At 38.5% G+C, this 21,881-nt stretch overlaps 1 protein-coding gene across 1 annotated transcript; it reads right to left on the minus strand.

The window, feature by feature from the left end:
• Window positions 1–691: 691 nt before the first annotated feature.
• LOC105044136 (uncharacterized) lies at window positions 692–20,384 on the minus strand. Its single transcript, XM_010921933.4, is given in 7 exon segments — window positions 692–1,061; window positions 1,824–2,796; window positions 2,799–3,696; window positions 3,808–3,882; window positions 4,432–4,632; window positions 4,719–5,138; window positions 19,994–20,384. Coding segments are annotated over 7 exon segments (2,655 nt in total). The 5' UTR covers window positions 20,081–20,384; the 3' UTR covers window positions 692–1,060.
• Window positions 20,385–21,881: the final 1,497 nt, after the last annotated feature.

Below are 21,881 nucleotides of genomic sequence, written 5' to 3' on the forward strand. Positions count from 1 at the left end.
CCACATCGTAGGTGAACTTAACACTACAAAAGCTTGACCAACTTAGCAATGTCTTTTAGTCAGAACTAATAATGGGGCATCTAAAAAAGCAATGGACCCGTTTGTAAAGATTACAAAATATATGTATTCATAAAACCAAAATTTCGAATGTTTTGGAGATATCAACATATCATTTGATCACTAATAAATGATCTTTCTTCCCCCTCCCTCAAAGCAGATTGCTTGTTTTTAATTTGTTTCAGAACTAGCCACGGATTCTAAGATTTCACTCCACATCTGCTCTTTAAGATATGTAGAACTTAAAAAATATAGTAGATCATCATATAGATAGAGATGTATCTGTCGAACATTTTAGCAGTCGATAATGGATGAGGGTTCATGCCATTATAAAGCTATAATAATAGCATAATTAAAATTTTGGAATCCCTTCTGATGCTGGAGTATGTGATTAGTCCATGTAGTTATATAAGCTGAAACAGGAAATAATTTACATATTGTGGGATGGCCAAAATCCAGAGATGACAAGTTGCATCAAAATATACATTCTGTTTCAGTTGGGGCCACCCCTTTTGGCATAATGCATCAACTACACTTGCCTCTCCATGTCAAGAGCACAGTGAATAGCTGCCATGGTGATGGCAAAAGCAAATGGAGAAAGATTCTGTCATCTCTTACGATTGAAACCCAGAACTTTCAGAGTCTGTTGAAAGGTTGCATCTCAGGTTCATATATTAGTAATAGAATCGAGTGTTCTGAAACACCATCTATATATCTCACACATACACAAAACAAGGCCAACATTTGAACATACGAGCAAAAGCTCTCCCACGATGTTAATGTACATGAACAAATCATGACTCTTTTCCCTCGTCCTCTATGATGCCACATGCTGCACGCATAAGCCACACCATCATCATCATCATGAGCCGCACCTCAAGAGGAAAAACTCACGACTCTCCTCTCAAACAGCCATCAACAGCCTTGCCACAAGTCTGCTATGTGTGATGGGTCATCATGTCATAAATTACTCACAAGGCCTCATCATCTCTGCCATCTCCACTCTGAAATGGGAAGGTTTCAATATGCGAGTCACTTAATCAAGATGCTATGCCGAGGAAATAAAAATTAAAACAAAAAAAAAGATCTCAAAATTTCATCACATTAGAAAGGAGCACCATTCATTCGTAAATTTCCAGAATAATTATTTTCTAATGAACAAATATTTACTCACCAAAAGGCCTGCTTTGAGTTTTTCTATTAAGAGATTATATGTAAGGTTGATTTATTTCCATACTGTATAACAAAAAACCAGGCAGGACTCATTCTCCCAGAAAGACTTCATTGCTTAAGAGGAACAAAACTACATTATCTGAACCAATTTCTCCAACCTCTAGCCCCACATACGTTCTCTTGACTAATGACAGTGAAGTTTGCGAACCACTTTATGCAACAGAATGTTAGATCTACTTAAAAATCCGTGTAAGGTCGAGACAAGCTGCATGACACTCTGGGACATTTGCTGGGAACCTAAGACAAATCAGAAACGTGTTCATGCTTAGTAAAGATGGTTTGATCAACAAAATTTGTTGATCTAGCTTTCCCATTCATACAATTAAGATTGAGTCACTTCATTCATGTTAAGAATTCAGGAATATGCTCCCAGTATGTTCCATGACTATAAAAAAACATACGAATATACACATTTAAGAAGTGATTAACTGATTATACTAGCCTTTTAGTATAACTAGATAATAACCCTAGGATTTGCAGCTAGCCTTGTCTTTAATAATGAAATATATACGCATGTGAGATCATGATGTTACCAGCAGTCCTGAGGAGAATGGGTGCTGTTCCTCTTCAGATTTTGTTGTGCAAGTGGCGCTGACTTCTGCATCTGGGGGGATGAGTCCTTCACATTCGCAATAGGTAGTGAGTGTCTCTTCTTCATATGGTCATCTTTGTCATGGACATCTGGGCTTGATTTCGGAGAAACACTATCATGAAACTTAGCCCTTGCAGATTCAGTAGTTTGCATATATCTTGGAAGAGAAATGCTGCTGTTGTCCCTGGGCTCATGATCAATTTGATCAGGTTTAGCCATCCCAAACATGTTGGGTCTTTCGGCATTCTTTGCATCCTTTGGCAAATATTCCATGCTTTTTCTTGCACCTGAGTCATTCTTTTGAATTGATGGTGAGTTCTTACATGCTGATTGAGATCTCTGCATCTGAGCATGGATGTTGATTCTGGCCTTGGTTGTTTTAGTTTTTGTTGAGATCTGACTTGATGGTATACTGTGTGGCTCTGAAGCAATTGCATGGCTTCTAGAAGAACCCTCTGGGGATGAACTACAAACTTGTGTATCTTTTAGATTTTGAACTTGAATCTGAATACTTGATGTTGTTGACTCTGATGGCAGTTGACGCTCCTGTAGTGAATCAACAGCACTGAACAATTTTTTATCACTTTCCTTAAGTTCTTGCAGCTGTAACACATCTGACTCAGAAAGATGAAATTTTGTTTCAGAATTGATATTTTCATTATTTAATGCACTACCAGCACCATCAGTCAAATTATGGTTTCCTTCATTTAAAGCTCCAATTCCAAGTATTTTACCCTTGCCATCAACTTCAGATCCTTCTGGCAAGTCAGATGGAGAAGAGACAGATATCTGAGCAGCACATTCTAAAGTAGAATTCTTAACTTGACATTGAGATGTTGAGTTCTCCATCATGATAAGCTCCTTAGTCTCCATCAAAGAATCAACATGAGGATGAACTAGTTTAGACTGAACTTGGCACCTCGATTAACAGAAGTGACAGAGCTACTCACACTGGAAACTGCGACCAGCTCCTCAAATTTTGATTGCACAGAAGCAAATGCTGGACTTGATGCCCTTCTTGACCTTAAAGCCAAGGTTTTTTCTTCGGTATCCAGTGATTCACAAGTTGCCCTTTCAATAATACACTTCCGGTTTTCCATGTCAAAGCCAGGCTCAGCAGAATTATTACCCAGTGAGGACAGTGAAGTTGCATCTGATAGCACTGGTACTTGACTCGCAGCAGAATCAAGTGTCTCCACAACTCTCTCAATTTTTGTATTATCATCCTCTATCATGCCTGAAGTCTCACCCTCAAACTGGAACTGCTCTTGGCCATTTTTTGCAACAGAACTCATTTCGTGACTGGGAATTGATGTAGGAACATTTATTTTATATTCAGTAGAATTTTCATACATTAAATCTTCTTCACCTTCAATAGGGGCTGCTGATTCACTAATCTCTTCTATCATGCCTGATGTCTCATTCTCATACTGAGACTGCTTTTGGTCATCTATTGCTACAGAACTGTTGCTTTGATGTGGCATAGATACAGAGATATGAATTTCACATTCACCAGAATCTTTCTGCATTGAATCCCCTACACCTTCCACTAGGTTTGCTGATTCACTGGGAGATGACTTTGAATCTGATGATATAGAGGCAACAGAATTCGGAACCACGTTTACAATCTCAGAAGCAGCAAGGTTAGTCTTTTGCTTCTCCCCCTGATAATCTTTATCTAAATTAAGCTCCTGCTGTCCTATTTCTGAAGGCATCACAGCCATCCACCTCTCTAACCATGTCCATGCTGAATCAGAACTCAGAGGATCAAAACTAACATGAATGGATTTGATCCTGGGCCTTGACTCCAAAAGCTTACCATGAAGTATCAAACTATAAGCTTCCATTTGAAAGATTAAATACAAAAAGAAACTTTATACAAAAATTGAAAAGCAGAAGTGGGATAAGGTGATCAGCAATCATACCAGACGAGCGAAAGCATTGGAAAGCAATTTATCAACTGAAGTATATTCCATATCTGATTTCATGCCCCCATTAACCTGAAATGAGAAAATATCAAACTTAAATTGCATATGAAAAAAAAGATATATGGTTCAAAAGAAGAAATAGCAATCTTAGGTTTATATAACAATATATGACAAACAAAAAGTTAAACTTCAGCAGAAGATAGATCTCGGATTAGTAATTACTGTCATGATGGATTTGATGGCCTAGTTGGAAAAGTAGAAAAGTACAAAGTGAAGGAGAAGACAACAAAAAATATGGATAGAAAAGCATGTCCAGGTCTCAACAGTGGGAAACTACAGCAGTACTTGGCTAACAGGTTAGGAAAGAAAGAACGTAGGTCATCAACAATTCACAACTTGTTGGCCTAGCATTAGTTGGTTCACCTAGCATTCAGAAATAACAAATACAGGATTGGGATCCACTAAAATTTTTAGTCTAGCACTAGAATTAGTCCAAAACCCCCTTGATACAAGTTGGAACATTAGCCGGTCAATAAGCAACCCTGCTTGCTATAGGCAAGATATGTGGAATAAAGAATCAAGCAAGAGCTTCATCAAGAGGTTTCACATCAAGGAATCTACCTGGAGTTTCTCATCAAGCTTCCCTTCTGCAGCAAACTTCTCCTTTAGTTGATGTGCGTGGCGTGCCCGTGCAAGTGCTTGCATTTTGACGATGGCTTGTACACATCGCAAAGTTCCCACAGCTTGTCTCCTGACAAGATGACCACGTACAGCAGCTTGCAACTTGACAACACTCTTCCATTTTTCTAATTCTTTTTGAGCCTATGAGTATTATAAAAGGTCAAACAAATCTAATTTCAACCCATCTTTTGCAGCTTATAAAGTTAAGATCTCAATAAGTAATATACCAAGTATCCCCTGATAGCAGCCTGGACGACAATAACAGCATCTTCCTGGAAATTATCATCAATAGCAATTCTAACTTCAGCAGCAAGCAGTGAATCAGAAACTTCTGGATCAATTACAGCTGGTGATAGAGGTATTTCATTTGTATGTTCTAGCCTGGGGGTGCTTTCTGAAACAGAGGAATGTACTGTATCAGCTACTTCAGAATCAACTACGACTGATAATGGGGGTTTTTCATTTGTCTCTTCTATTATGGTTGGGTTTTCTGGAGCAGTTGATTCCTTTTCAGAATGAAAGTCAATCATAGTGTCTGCTATTGTCGTGTTAAGACAGGGTTCTGAGATCACAGAGTTGCTTTGCATTAGATGACTAGCGGATCTCTTCCGGAAACTCCACCTCCCCTTATCTAATGATGCTTTGCTCTGTAAAAGATTGAATCAATGCATGATCAGAAAAAATATGTTCAAAACTAAATATGAAGATAAAGTGGCAAGGAAAAGAAAGAAAATACCACATGGTAAGATTAACTTATGGTCACAAACTAGTTAACATTGTATGTATGGTAGAATTTAGAATAACTGCTGAAACATCCTTACACAAAAAAAATCTACTAAAGCCATAAAAAAAGTATTGGAATGAAGAAATAAACTTATTAAAACAAAGGCATGAAAGAAAAACAAATTATTTTCTTTGAGAAGGAAAATAAATGAAACTATTTCCCTATCATATTTTATAGTGATTTTGAAAGAGAACTAGTTCATGTAGTGATCATTCTCCATAAGGAAGAAGATCTACCCAAAAATGAAATAGCAAGATAAGAAGAAGAAGCAACAATAAGGAACTCTCACAGAATAATGGAGAATGGAACTAGTAATATTGTACAATTTAAGATGCTCTTTAGAGTGACTAGGCATCCCCTATCTATAGTTTTAGGACCTCTTGAACCTTCACACAAATACATCCACATTCATTTCTTCCAAATAAGGAAAAAAAATAAGAACATTTCCTATAATATACTTCTTGATGAGATAATCTTAACCCATCTAGACATGGATGATTGGAGAATCTTGACATCACTCGATTGGATAAGATCTCTAAGATTATTTTCTACCCTTCTCGAATGACTTAGGCTGGAACCCGATGTCAGACTGTTGGGAATAGTATCCCAAAGCCAATTGTCAGCCTGTTGACGGTTGTGCTTATTTTTGTATATGTACATAAATTATAAATAAATACAAATTATTTTGCATTTTTCATCACAAATTATCATCTTCTAATGAACTCCTATGTTGTGGTGAAGTCCTTAGGACATTTAGACTCGACAAAGGAGGATTTATCGTTTAGTCCTTAAATCTATTCGCAACCAAATGATACGTTGTTACCAAGGACGACAACGTTTATCAAGCATAGGTCGTTGTGTGCCATATAGGTTGGTTGTCCTCTTAACCAATGAGTGTGGAGACACTGGTATGGCATACAGGTGAGATGTAAGGGTACATCTGCACTGAACGTGACCGACTCCGGAGCTATTTCTGCTGTCAAGATTTGCTCCGATGGGATATGGGTATAAATGTCCCTCCACCTGAGACCGCCACGGTGACTTGCAAGCAACTCATTGCACTTAGGCACTGGACTACCTGAATTTTTAATTCAGTGATGGAAGGCTGCTGGGTGTAGTCAAGTACTTGACTTGTAGTGCGTGTTCAAGATGGGATTGACCACTCCAGTTTAGGAGCTGTGTACAGTCGTGTTTCAATTTAGCAAAACCTTGGCCAGGGTAGTCCTTGTGAGGAGTCACAGGACTGTTTGAGTTGAGCACGATTGGATGATCTGATCAGGGTTGACAGTTTAATCCTGAGTCATCCTAAACACAGGGGTCAAAAGGATGAATTATACAGTAACCATATTCATGTAGGTTCTGAGTGTTGCAATTGCGACTCTTCGATCTATTCGGATGTCGGGTACCATTGCTAGATGGTCACTTCGATTAGTACAGGAATTGGTTCCTATGCTACCGGCTTAGGTTCGAACCTACGGGGTCACACACATTAGAGGTTCCTATCTGATCTGATGGCTAGTGTAGAATCCTTCATGTTTGGGACTCAGTGATCGAGAATCAGGATTCTCTGATCATGAATTCCACACATTATGGGTACCGGGTCAAGAGTCCCACTGGTTGGGATTTTCGATCAGGATTACATATCGATGAATTCTGATGCCCGATTGCCCATCGGATTTGGACTCAGTATTTATGAGAGGTTTAATTAGTGATTTGATCGCTAATTAACTCAATTTGATTGAGTAATTATTTTTGGATCAAGTCCAATTGAATTGGATTCAGTTGGGTTTGACCCGATTAGGTTAAGAGTTGACCTAATCGTCGAGATGGTTTGGTCCCTGATTTGATCAGGGGTTGGGCTTAGTCAATTCCTGATTTGATTAGAATTTTATTGAGCCTAATTAAGCCTAATTAAGTTGGATTTAAATTAGTCTAATTGGACCTAAATTATTTGGTTCAATTAGGTTGGTTTAAATAATTAAACCACCTTGACCCAATCTCCATGCGCCACCTCACTTCCATTGCACCCATTTGAATTCATGAGAAGGAACTTCTCATGAATTATTTCCTCATGCCAAGCCCTCTCCACGCCCCACTTTAATGTGCCATATGAATGGATAAGGATGATTGGTTGGCCATTCAAATTCAAAATAAAGTTTGAATTTGAATGGGCAATCAATCTTTGCACCTTATCCCTTTTTTTTATGCCCCATTTATTACATGAGAAAAGGTTTCTCATGAAATCACTCCATGCACAATTTAAGCCACGCCTCACGCCTTTAGTGGATAAGGGATGAGTTGGTGTCCATTTGAATTCAAAATTTGATTTGAATTCAAATGTGCAATTACTCATCTTTATCCTTTCTTTTGGATAAGACGTTTGACGTGGTTATAAAAGGAGGAGAAGAGTGGGGCGTGCAAAAAAAAAATTTTGGAGAAAAAATTTTGGGGCGTGAGAACTCTTGTGCGTGAGAAGGAAGTCCATATCCTTCCAAGAGAAAAAAAAGAAAAGAAAGAAAAGTGGGTGCAAGGTTTCCAGTGAGTTCCCTAGAGTTTTAGCCTGGGGTTCGGGAAAGTGAGCTACGAGTATCGTGAGCCCACAAAATTTCAAGAAGATCTTCAACATCCTCTCAAGCACGTCTGTTGACGATCCGGAGCATCCGAAGAATCGATAGACATCGATCGAAGAGTTCGGTCAGCATCGACCGTCAAAAGGCTCTATAACGAGCTAGCATTCGTGAGGAGTCAATTAGACCGGGAGCTTCGTGTGGATGATCCGCAGAGGCCAGACACGCTGTGTGGCTGCGTCGCGACGATCAGACTCTTCCGACGGTGATCAGATTGCGGTGATCTACTACCCGCACAAAGGTATAGTGTTCTGAACATATTACAGTAAAGTGTTTACTGTTTGAATTTGAAATTCAAATTTAAATGAATGCATGCTATATATCATATTTAGATCCTAGTGTAGGATAAATTCATGTTAATTAATTAGATTAATTAATATTTTTTCACTGTAAAATCATAATTTTAAAAAAGTTTTAAAATTACCATTTTACCCCTGCACTGAATTTTCTCCACAAATGGTATCAGAGCGGGTTCTTAGATATGATATATATATTTGAATGCGTAGATTAAGTTGTAATCTAAAAGTTTAAATTTGAAATTTGAAATTCAAAATTTGAATTTTGAAAGTTGTTCAAAATTCAAAATTCAAAAATTTGAAATTCAAAATTTGAAATTCGAATTTTAAAATTTAAAATTGAAATTCAATATTCAAAAATTTGAAATTCAAATTTTAAAATTTTAATTTTAAATTTGAAATTCAAAATTCAAAATTCAAAATTTGAAAATTTGAAATTTGAAATTTGGTTGAAATTTTAAATTTGAAATTCAAAATTTAAAATTTGAAATTCAAAATTTGAAATTCAAAAATTTGAAATTTGAAATTTGTTTGAAATTTGAAATTCAAAATTTAAAATTTGAAATTTAAAATTTGAAATTAATATATTTAGATATACTTGATCCAAGTAGCAAGTAATCGAATTGGGTTGGTTGCCATGGCCATCCGGTCATAGGAGAAAAAAAGGTTTAAAGCCCTCTCCTCCATTCTATGGGGTCTCCTATGGCGGTAGGGTGCCGCTGCAATTATATCCCATGCAGATGAAGCAGCGAAAGAATTAATTGTAAAGGTTCAATTGTAAATTTATCATGAATGTGTTAGATTAGATCTAAAGGAATATTCATGATTTATTTTGATTGAATTATTTTCTTTATGTAATTAGCAATAGATTGCTATTTATGAAATGTGCTGATCTATTTGTGAAATGAGTCAACATATTTGATGAATAGAAAATAAAACCTTTCAAATTTGAAAATTATTTTCGAAATGCCAAACCCTGACCCATCAGCCCAAATACTTAATTAAAAAATTAAGTGTTGTCTAGTAGGTCTAGAATTGTGAATTAAGACCTAAGACAATTGCATAAACTTGTGGGTCAATGGGTTAGATGGATTAGGTCCATAATTGGGTTAGACCTAAGGTTAGCTTAAAGAAATGGACTAAATTAGAGTAATTGGTCAAATCTAATCAAAAGTTAAATTAGATTAGGTCAAGGATATTCTAGACTCAACTCCAATAGTTGTAGTTGAATGGGTCCATATCTTTAACTAGACCAAGATGGACTTAATTCATGGCTACGCGGTGGAACCCTATTTAATAAGTTGATCAAATTAAAACTAATGAACCGGTTGGTGTCTAAGGTAAGTTTGGCATTTTGACCAGTGTTTTTAAGCGGGAGCTACTCGCAGTGATTCGATCTCTGACGAGTTAATGGCTTATCCCCACCACTGATCTCATTACCTACCAACCTGGTGAATTAGGTTTTGATTAGATCACTTGGTGATTAGGGCTCACCCATGTCATTAGGTAAATCAGTTTGACTGATTTAGGTGCTCCTAATGCTAGCTTTAATTAAATCTTTTTTAATCTGACTTGGTAAGTCAGTGGGAGGATTGAAATTGGCTGGATATTTTCTTCTCATCTATCCTTTAATAAAATCCTCAAAAATTATCAGGTCCCTAAAAATGATTAAGTTATATTAATAACTAAGTCATAGCCTCCCATTAATGAGTGATAATGAGTCCATTAGTTTAATAATCATTGGAGGCCCAAAGGCCGGTGCTTATTGACTAATAGAATTATCATTCATAATATGATAATTTGGTTTGAGTCTTTCTGATGGTGGTCAGGTTGGTCGCCAAATTGGGCCTGATCATTTATTGTCCGATTCACCAAATCAAATCATGTTAATGGTTGACCTAACCAGATCTTTTCAATGGAGGCCAAAGCCTACTGATTAGGTTCTGGGGCAAAATCAATTACTAGAAGTTGTTTAGAGAAACAACTGGTTATGAACCTACCCATAGATGCACATGGGTTGACCAACCAAAGTTGGGCTCGTGTGTAGTCTATGTGGATTTAGTACCCACTAAGGAATTAAAGTAATTCCTCGAATTGGAGGTTCAGGCTACCAGTTGTAAAAATACTGGGAGAAACTTTAGACTAAAGTCCAAATCTTTAGTATTTATAATTTATGTACTAATAGAGGTCTGGTTTTCCTTTATGCAGCTATGGCCACTATCCTGTCCCTCCGTCATTATTAGATAATGACAAGCTCATGGGACCTAATTTCGATCGCTAGTATCGAAAATTAAAAATCGTCCTTGAGCATGAGCGGATCCTTTATGTAGTAACGGATCCGGCATCTGAGGAGCCAGCCCCGAACGTTAGAGGGACGGTCGAGACACTTATCAGAAGTGGCTCAACGATCGCACCACCATTCGGTGCATCATGCTGGCGGTAATGAATGATGAGTTCAACCGCAAGTTCGAGAACGCCCAGCCACAGGAGATGCTTCAAATGTTGAACGACTCCTTTGACACCATGACGACGTTGAAAGGCACAAAACTAGTTGTGCCATTTTCAATGCTCGAATGAGGGATGGAGCCTTAGTCACTGATCATGTACTGTACATGATCGAAATGATTGAGCGCCTAAGTAAACTAGGCTTTCCCTTGCACGAGTAGCTCGGTAAGGATGCTATCCTTAATTCATTGCCCAAGTCCTTCCTCCCCTTCCTTACTCATTTTCGGATGACAAAGCCTGCAGTGAACTACCACGGCTTGTTGGGGTTGCTGCAGAACTTTGAGAAGGATCCCAGCTCCATAAGGAGTCGGTGAATGCTGTGGGAAGGTCTTCTTCTTGTCGTCGACCCTTTAAGAAAGGAAAGAAGAAGAACAAGAAGAAGAAGAATAAGAAGGTGCAGCTGCATGCTGGGACGTCTGCACAGGGTCAGACCAAGAAGCGCAAGCCCGACCAGAGCAGGCGGAGTGCTTCTTTTGCAAGAAGCAGGGGCACTGGAAGAGGAACTGTCCTCTATACATTGCCTCCCTGGATCCGAACAGGTCGAAGAAGAACAAGGTACTTATATGATAACACCTTGCAACTTTTTCATTTGTGATACTACTGCCTAGGTATTGGATACCGGAAGCCCTTATCATATTTGCAATTCGATGCAGGGTCTGCAGGTCAGTAGGAGATTTGATGAAGGTGAGAGATTCCTGAACGTTGAAGATGGAAGCAAAGTTTCAGTTCTAGCATTAGGAATCATGAACCTTGTAATCAATTTCGAAACGTAATTCTGAGTGAATGTCACTATTGTCCAAGCTTTTATTAAATATTATTTCTGTAGGTCTTTTGGCCATGAACGGTTATCAATTTTTAATAAAAAAAACATTTGCAATATCATTTTGAATGGTGTTACAATGTTTGTTGGACAACTTAATAATAAATTTACTTTCTATCACAACCTGTTAATGTGGTTCAAATCTCCGGTAAACGTCCTAGAATAGATTATGTGTCAGAAGTCTACCTTTGGCACTGTAGGCTAGGTCATATCAATAAAAACAGGATAAACAGGTTGGCTAAAGAAAAATTTTTGAAGTAGGTGATTGTGAATCACTTCCAACCTGTGAGTCATGTCTTCTTGGTAAAATGATCAAGTCACCTTTTACTGGAAAAGGTGAGCGAGCCAGTGAACTCTTGGCTCTGGTACATTCTGATGTATGTGGACCCATGAGCTCAAGTGCAAAAGGTGGATATTTCTACTTCATAACCTTCACAGACGACCTATCGAGGTATGGGTATGTCTATTTAATGAAGCATAAGTCGGAGTCGTTTGAAATGTTCAAACTATTCGAAATGAGGTAGAAAAACAAACTGGAAAGTGTATTAAAATTCTTCGATTTGATCGAGGAGGTGAATACCTTTCCAATGATTTTCTGACATATCTTGGGGAGAATGAGATTCTCTCTCAGTGGACTCCTCCTGGAACACCACAACATAATGGTGTATCTGAAAGGAGGAATCGGACCTTGTTGGACATGGTTCGATCCATGATGGGGTTTGCTGGTCTGCCGATCTCCTCTGGGGATATGCGCTCGAATCGGCTTGTTACCTTCTAAATAGAGTTCCGAGTAAGTCTGTAACCAAAACGCCATATGAGATATGGATAGGATGTAAGCTAGTACTCTCGCACTTAGGGTTTGGGGGTGTCCGGCTTATGTTAAACGTTTAATTACGGACAAGCTAGGACCTAGGTCTGACAAGTGTAATTTTATAGGGTACCCAAAAGAGACCAAAGGGTATTACTTCTACCTAGCTGATGAGCAAAAAGTGTTTGTCAGCCTTAAGGCAATCTTTTGGAAAAGAAGTTCTTTGGTGAAGGGACTGTTGCCTCTAAAGTTGAACTTGACGAAGTTCGGCAGGTGGAAAAACCGACACAAGTTGCTGAACCTGAACCGGATTTGGTTAGATCAGATCCAGAGTCCATTGTTCAAGCAGCCTTAAGGCAATTTGGTAGAGTACCACGTCAACCGGACAAATACTATGGTTTCTTGGTCCGGGACGGTGATCTATCAACTTGATGAAAATGATGAGGATCCGATCACCTACATGGATGCAATGCAGAGACCCGACTCTGAGAAATGGTGGAGGCCATGAAATCCGAAATGGAGTCCATGAAGGTCAACATGTGTGGACATTGGTTGATCCACCCAAAGGAGTAAAACCCATAGGATGTAAGTGGGTCTTCAAAAGGAAGAGAGGCGCAGACGGAAAGGTGAAAACCTATAAAGCCGTCTGGTTGCCAAGGATATCGTCAACGTTATGGTATAGACTATGACGAGATTTTCTCCTGTGCAATGCTCAAATCCATTCGGATTATGCTTGCGATAGCTGCCCATCTGGACTATGAAATCTGGCAGATGGATGTGAAGACAGCTTTCCTAAACGGAGAGCTGGATGAAGAGGTGTATATGATACAACCTGAAGGATTCACATCCACAGATGAGTCTAGGTGTGCAGGCTACAGAGGTCCATTTATGGACTTAAGCAGCATCACAGAGTTGGAACATACGTTTTGATAAACGATCAAGACGTATGGCTTCGTTAAGAACGGAGAAGAACCATACATTTATAAGTGGGCTAATGATCCAGTAGTAGTATTTCTTGTATTGTATGTGGATGACATTCTCTTAATCGGAATGATGTCCTGCATTATAGGGAATAAAGATTTGGCTGTCGTCACAATTCTCCATGAAGGATCTGGAGAAGCTTCCTACATCTAGGGATGAGGATCTATAGGGATAGATCTAAAAGGTTGCTTGGTTTATCACAGTCCACGTACATTGATACTATGCTGAAGAGGTTCAGCATGGAGAATTTCAAGAAAGGCTATCTTCCGATAGGCCATGGAATTTCTCTCTCGAAGAGGGATTGTCTGACAACACCTCAAGAGAGAGAGCGTATGGGTAGGATTCCATATGCTTCGGCAGTGGATCTATTATGTACGCCATGACATGTACACGACCAGATGTGGCATACTCACTAGGGGTAGTGAGTAGATACCAATCTGATCCAGGGGAGAATCACTGGAAGGTTGTTAAAACCATCCTGAAGTATTTAAGAAATACTAAGGACCAGTGGCTTGTTTATGGTGAATCGGATTTGAGACTTATAGGGTTTACAGACTCTAGTTTCCAATCTGATCACGATGACAGCAAAAGTGTGTCGGGATTTATTTTTACCCTTAATGGTGGGGCTATCTGCTGGAAAAGTTCCAAGCAGCACACAGTGACTGATTCAGTTTGCGAGCGGAGTATGCGCTGCATCAGATGCTGCCAAAGAAGCGATGTGGCTGAGAAAATTCATCACCGAGCTCGGAGTAGCACCCTTCCTTGTTGGTCCAGTTCTGCTCTACTGTGACAGCTCTGGAGCCATTGCTCAGGCGAAGGAACCAAAGGCACACCACGGACGAAGCATATTCTGCGCCGCTACCATCTCATCCGAAAAATTGTGGATCGAGGTGACGTCGACCTTCAGAAGATCGACGGAAAGGAGAACCTGACCGACCCATTCACTAAAGCCATTGCGGTGAAGGAGTTCGACGACTACAAGTCGAAGATGGGTATTAGATACTACACCGATTGGCTTTAGGCCAAGTGGGAGATTGTTGGGAATAGTATCCCAAAGCCAATCGTCAGCCTGTTGACGGTTGTACTTATTTTTGTATATGTACATAATTATAAATAAATATAAATTATTTTGATTTTTCATCACAAATTATCATCTTCTAATGAACTCCTATGTTGTGGTGAAGTCCTTAAGACTATTTAGACTTGACAAAGGAGGATTTATCGTTTAGTCCTTAAATCTGTTCGCGATCAAATATACGTTGTTACCAAGGACGACAAGTTTATCAAGCATAGGTCGTTGTGTGCTATATAGGTTGGTTGTCCTCTTAACCAATGAGTGTGGAGATACTGGTATGGCATACAGGTGAGATGTAAGGTACATCTGCACTGAACGTGACCGACTCCGGAGCTATTTCTGCTGTCAAGATTTGCTCCGATGGGATATGGGTATAAATGTCCCTTCGATCTGAGACCGCCACGGTGACTTGCAAGCAACTCACTGCACTTAGGCACTGGACTACCTGAATTTTTAATTCAGTGACGGAAGGGTGCTGGGTGTAGTCAAGTACTTGACTTGTCGGTGCGTGTGTCAAGATGGGATTGACCACTCCAGTTTAGGAGCTGTGTACAGTCGTGTTTCAATTTAGCAAAACCTTGGCCAGGGTAGTCCTTGTGAGGAGTCACAGGACTGTTTGAGTTGAGCAGATTCAGATATCTGATCAGGGTTGACAGTTTAACCCTGAGTCATCCTAAACACAGGGGTCAAAAGGATAATTATACAGTAACCATATTCATGTAGGTTCTGAGTGTTGCGATTGCGACTCTTCGACCTATCGAACATCGGGTACCATTGCTAGATGGTCACTTCGATTAGTACAGGAATTGTTCCTGTGCTACCGGCTTAGGTTCGAATCTGAGGTCACACACATTAGAGGTTCCTATCTGATCTGATGGCTGGTATAGAATCCTTCATATTTGGGACTCATGATCGAGAATCAGGATTCTCTGATCACGAGTTTCACACATTATGGTATCGGGGTAAGAGTCCACTGGTTGGGACTTTTCGATCAGGTTACATATCGATGAATTCTGATACCCGATTGCCATCGGATTTGGACTCAGTATTTATAGAGGTTTAATTAGTGATTTGATCGTAATTAACTCAATTTGATTGAGTAATTATTTTTGGATCAAGTCCAATTGAATTGGATTCAGTTGGGTTTGACCCGATTAGGTTAAGAGTTGACCTAATCGTCGAGATGGTTTGGTTTTGATTTGATCAGGGGTTGGGCTTAGTCAATTCTGATTTGATTAGATTTTATTGAGCCTAATTAAGCCTAATTAAGTTGGTTTAAATTAGTCTAATTGGATCTAAATTATTTGGTTCAATTAGGTTGGTTTAAATAATTAAACCACCTTGACCCAATCTTCATGCGCCATTCACTTCCATTGCACCCATTTGAATTCATGAGAAGAACTTCTCATGAATTATTTTCTCACGCCAAGCCCTCTCTACGCCCCACTTTAATGTGCATATGAATGGATAAGGATGATTGGTTGCCATTCAAATTCAAAATAAAGTTTGAATTTGAATGGGCAATCAATCTTTGCACCTTATCTCTTTTTTTATGCCCATTTATTATATGAGAAAAGTTTCTCATGAAATCACTCCATGCACAATTTAAGCCACGCCTCAGCCTTTAGTGGATAAGGGATGAGTTGGTGTCCATTTGAATTCAAAATTTGATTTGAATTTAAATGTGCAATTACTCATCTTTATCCTTTCTTTTATAAGACGTTTGACGTGGTTATAAAAGGAGGAGAAGAGTGGGGCGTGCAAGAAAAAAAATTTTTGGAGAAAAAATTCTGGGGCGTGAGAACTCTTGTGCGTGAGAAGGAAGTCCATATCTATCCAAGAGAAAAAAAGAAAAGAAAGAAAAGTGGGTGCAAGGTTTCCGGTGAGTTCGCTAGAGTTTTAGCCTGGGGTTCGGGAAGTGAGAAAGTGAGCTACGAATGTCGTGACCCACAAAATTTCAGAAAGATCTTCAACATCCTCTCAAGCAGTCTGTTGACGATCCGGAGTATCCGAAGAATCGACAGACATCGATCGAAGAAGTTCGGTCAGCATCGACCGTCAAAAGGGCTCTACAACGAGCTAGCACTCGTGAGGAGTCGATCAGACGGGAGCTTCGTGTGGACGATCCCAGAGGCCAGACACGCTGTGTGCTGCATCGCGACGATCAGACTCTCCCGACGGTGATCAGATTGCGGCGATCTACTATCCGCACAAAGATATAGTTTCTGAACACATTACAGTAAAGTGTTTACTGTTTGAATTTGAAATTCAAATTTAAATGAATGCATGCTATATATCATATTTAGATCCTAGTGTAGGATAAATTATGTTAATTAATTAGATTAATTAATATTTTTTCACTGTAAAATTGTAATTTTGAAAAAGTTTTAAAATTATCATTTTACCCTGCACTGAATTTTCTCCACACAGACCTCTTTTACTTCTAGTTAGTCCAAGATATGAATCAAGTCAAATACATGTCAGCAGGTCTATGATTTGCATCATTTCCCGGGTGGAGAGAACTAGTCCTCGAGTTGAAAAGCTCTCCTTTTGTTGTCTTTAAAGAAGACCTTGGTACCGAGTAATGATATATCTTTCTTTATCATTAGAAGTCCTTTCTTATGGGTTGGAGAATTATTTTTATCCATCTTTATGAAAAGTATAAGTGTTTCCATCATGCACAGCCTCTCGATTATATTGGCAAGAATGATCCAATAGCATGTGACAAGCATCCATCGATATTACCATACCTTGTCAATTCAAGTGTGACCAATTTAGAAATTAACAAGACAATATTTGGAGACAAGAATCTCGTTACCCTTTTTGAACCAAGCAAATTTTGCACGGTTGTGGAAGCCCTTTTGTCTTTAGGTGCAGACTTCATATGCCGTAGAATAATGCTTGGACTCTAATCTAAATCAAACTCGATGCTGGGTCCATCATCTCATTCGTTGTCATAGAACGACTCACCAATTAACTCCTACTGATCGATGTCATGCTCCTCTTACTTGGCATCTACCTTGTCATCCATATTGGTGAGGTGGACTTTGTTGGTGAGGAGCCGTCATGGAGACGTCCTCTTTCACCAAATATAGCATGCAGAAGTCGTAAGGCAAGCCAATTTTGGACACTCTTGCAAGGTTCTCCTCTACTCTTGCATGCTGCTTGTTGCTTCTTGGTTGGGGCTAGCATCGTTTTTGGAGTTATCGATATATGCATCTTCTATGGGAGTAGAGCAAGACTCTCATAGCAAAACTTCTGAATTTGTTGAGGGATGGTAAAAAGTTTGAGCTCTCCTTAGCTTTCTTTCTTTCAGCATGCAACGGATTTTAATAGGCGTCATTCACATGCCATATTGTGTGATTGACAATCTGAGACCGAAACCCAAAAGCCATTAAGATAATTGGCTACAGAAGTTCCTTCATCTTCATGCGGCCATGCCAAAGTAGATGAAAAACTCCTCCACGCAATCAGGGACAGTGCTTTTGCCCTGTCTGAGATTCATATAAAATTGACAAAGAAAGTGCGACGATCTACTGGAAGTGGTGGCATAGATGCTTTTCCATCTTTAGCCAATTAGTAATCTTCATTTTTCCAACGCTTACTTGAGTGTGCTAGATATTCTCCCACCATATAGATGTATAGCCTTCAAATTTTAAGGTCATGATCTTTACTTTTTGGTCGTCATGTCCATGGAATTAAAGAACCTCTCAATGATGGTGATCCAATCGAGTAAGTCCTCTAGATGGAGCCTGTTGTGAAACTCAAGAGGCTCAACTTTGATGTCGAAGAGCTTATGAATTGTCGAGTCCAATATGAGCTAGGTCTATGATTTGCAGCAAGAAAGAATGGATTGTTTTGAAATATATGGTTAGAAGAGAATAGGAAAAAATTATGAGAAATTTCTCATAGCTCCCTGTAAAGCTGGGTGTTCTATACATGTTTCACCCAAGGAATGAAACAATATGACTTACTTGAATGATTTCTAATCATTGGATTAATTTATTATTTCACATGAAATTTTCGAATGCATTGAAAATATTGAAGCCAAAACTCAATAACTGCAGCCAAAAACGAAATTGAAACCAATCCTTTTTCTTTCCTATCAGGTCTTAAAATATGATTTGTCTCAAAACAAAAGAACAATGTTCAGCATGTTAACTCTAAGGTGGTGACGGTGAAAGAGAATGACTTAATCTTATGTTTTGATCTGAAGTTCCAGTTCAATTTGACAGAGGTATGCTATGTTGCATGTGATAGTCTGACATTTTTGGATGAACATATTTACATTATATTTCTTTCTTTTTTTAAAAAAGGTAAATCTGCATTATGTATTTGTATCCATAGTCTTTCACATTATGTTTGATTATTCCTTCATGCTATGATAATCTTATAGTTATATCTTTGCACACATATTGCTACACCATGGTTATGATTTTTGGCTGAAAAAGATTTCAGATACAACTTATCAAAGATTCTGGTTTTGATCAAAGCTACCAAAATAGATGAAACCACATATAAAGAGAGGGTTGCATAACCATATATAAAGAGAGGGTTGCATTGGTCTGGCACATTTTCTTCAGAAGCTCTTTTCACTTAATGTAAGAAAACGAAGATCTGACTACCGATCATCAGATCTTGCATGATTGAATTCAAATACCACAACATTTTGGTCCTTATAAGGGAACTTGGTCCAGCACCTCTATTTTTCATAAAATTGTGATATAAAAATCAAGCTCTTAACTCCTAAAGTGCTGGCTCTTGCTGGTCTGTGCCAGCCAACACATGCCAGTGCTAAGACACTTACAAAATCATTTTTTTTATCTTCAATTATAAAGTTGTTTTCTAATTTAAGCCCTTTTTTCATTTTGGCATGGTGCGACATTGCATGTGCTGTGTCAAACAATGACTGGCACTCCACCGGCATCGGTACTTGAAAGCTTTGTTCTCACATAGCAATCATCTTTCAGCCTTATTTGATTTGCATGAATTCCCAAATTTCGGTATGAAGTGGATTCTTTTAATATTTCATGAAAAGACTGAAAGAAGGCATTTTTATATAAGCATGTAAGTCATTAGGAATACATAAAGAAATTCTAAGCTTGGAGCAAAAAGCAACAAGATTTCAAAGAATAAATTCCTATCCAATTTTTAAATAAGGTTTGAAGTATATGGACTGGCTTCAAGAATTCTTATTTGCCAATGGTTTTATTTAAGGCTATCTTCGATGTTACTAGAAGCTATTCGGAATCCTTAAGCATAATTTCTCTTCATGTTTGCTCATCCTTTCCCCTTCTCTTTCTTTACAAGCAACTCTCCTTGAAAGGGCCTTCTCAAGTCTCTCTCTTCTGCACATGTCCATACCATCTCAAGCAAATCTTGGCTGAACATCCACATATCCTGCCACTACCAGTTTCTTCTTTTTTTTTTTTTTTTCCTTAAATCCATATTTAACAACTAGATATCACCTCAAAATCCATGACTTTGCTCTCAGCCACACTAAACATTGAAGAAGAAGGCCTAGTTTCCCATGCAAATCTAATGAACGAACCGAAGCAAAAGAAAAACAAAACGAAGAAGAAGAGAAAGAGGAAACAAAGCGTTACCTCCACCGATGCGGGATTCCCTCCGCTCGCCGAATCGCCGCTGCAGGTCATAAAATTGAAGCACGAGATCGTGGAAGATCTCCCCATTTTTACTACCTTCCCTTCTTCCTTCCTCTCTGTCTCGATGCGAAATCTTCACCTCCTCCTCCTCCTCCTCCCGCTCCTTTGTTCGATCTTTATTAAAGGAGAAATCTTTCCTAGAAATGCAAATACTTCCGCTCCTTTCCTGAGGGTATTTATTGTTTGTTTATCGGCGTTGCATGCGCCGATGCCGAGATTTAAAGCTCCACCGCCTCCATGATCCGATTCACGATTTTGCCTGCCGCCCGGCATTTATCGCTGTGGTTTCCCAAATTCCCCCGCACCATCGTTATACGCGCGTGGTGGCTGTCCTGGCTCTAGGTGGCAGCTCCCAACGGTAGGGTGTCCGTATATATTATTCCAAATTTTACTTTCTTTTATTAGCGAACACGTTTCTTGGACCCATTTAATATTATTAAAGTACTTTCCATATCAGACTAAATCTCTCCGTGCCATTATTTAATAAAGTGGATGATTTAAATTAAATGATAATAATAAAAATATACTAATTAGAAAAAAAATATTATAAAATTGGATGGAAGGATGATGAGTTCATTCTTCGTGATTTGCCATACGTAATACCATCCAATTGGCAGATGGAGATACCTTTGCATTTTCAAGAACATTGCTCTGGTATATCTCCATTTAAAAAAAAAAAAAAAAAAAAAGGCTCACGGACTTATACAGTTAGGTAATGCTTGGGTGATTTGAAAAATATAAGTCATATAAAAGGTGTCTTGGTAAAATACTAATTATCATCATTTAATTTTATTCATCATAATATTTAGTCGTAACAATTATTAAAAATTGGTAAGGAATTAGTTGTCCTATCTGGCTCCGTTTTTCCCATCAGTTGGCCTTTTTAACGTCTCAACCTCTCCTCGTTTTCTCACCGTGGGGCCACCTGTAAAGTCGCTAAAGTGGTTAGTCAAAAAAACAAAAAAAAAAAAAAGGAAGAAAAAGAAAAAGCCTTCCATAATGGAGGATTTTAATCTGGCAGCCAAAGATGGCAGGCAAGTAAAGAAAGGGGACCATGAATATGGTCGCTTTGCTTCCATACATCTCCTAAGAGTTCTCTCTCATCCAACTGCTAAGAAGTTCGGTAGGGTGTGTGAATTAGTATAGTGACATGTGGCCCACCAAAGTTGTGATGCAATACCATGAGTTTCTAGTCAAGTTATAATTTTACTTGAGCAAGTCTTTGGATGTTTTCTTTTTTTTTTTTTTAATAAAAAAAAGAAAAGAAAAATTCTAGCTTTATAATGCTCCTTAAAACCATGAGAGGAATCAACAGCTATTTGCAAATTTCAATGTCTTCTCAACCATCATCTACTGTTTTGCATAATGTAAGCAATTTATGCTATTTAATGGAAGCATGAATGCGGCGCTTAGATTCGTTGTACTATCTTCACCATAAAGAACTTCATTATACTAACTTAGAGGAAAATTTAGAATTGTCTTTTTTTAATATAGAAGCGTTTGCTTCCTCCTTTCTAATACATTATGAAGAGAGAGATGAACATAACTATAATTTGTTTGTGAAAAAATTATGCTGAACATGCTCCATGCTTGTGTATAAACACTCTGCAAGAGCTGTTCAGAGAGAGAAAAAGGAGATTTGATATGAAACGAAAGTCACATGGATTTATGATTTTTTTTTTTTTTTTTGAAAGGACATGGATTTGTAATTTGTTACTTCTATCTAACGAAATGAACTGATATAATTCATGGATTAAGGAGCCAAGATGCACTAAACTTTTAGATCACTTTCATTTGACAATTGTATCCAGGGTATGTGCCCAATAAT

The sequence above is a fragment of the Elaeis guineensis genome, chromosome 4 (assembly GCF_000442705.2).
Source record: "Elaeis guineensis isolate ETL-2024a chromosome 4, EG11, whole genome shotgun sequence".
Taxonomy (NCBI): domain Eukaryota; kingdom Viridiplantae; phylum Streptophyta; class Magnoliopsida; order Arecales; family Arecaceae; genus Elaeis; species Elaeis guineensis.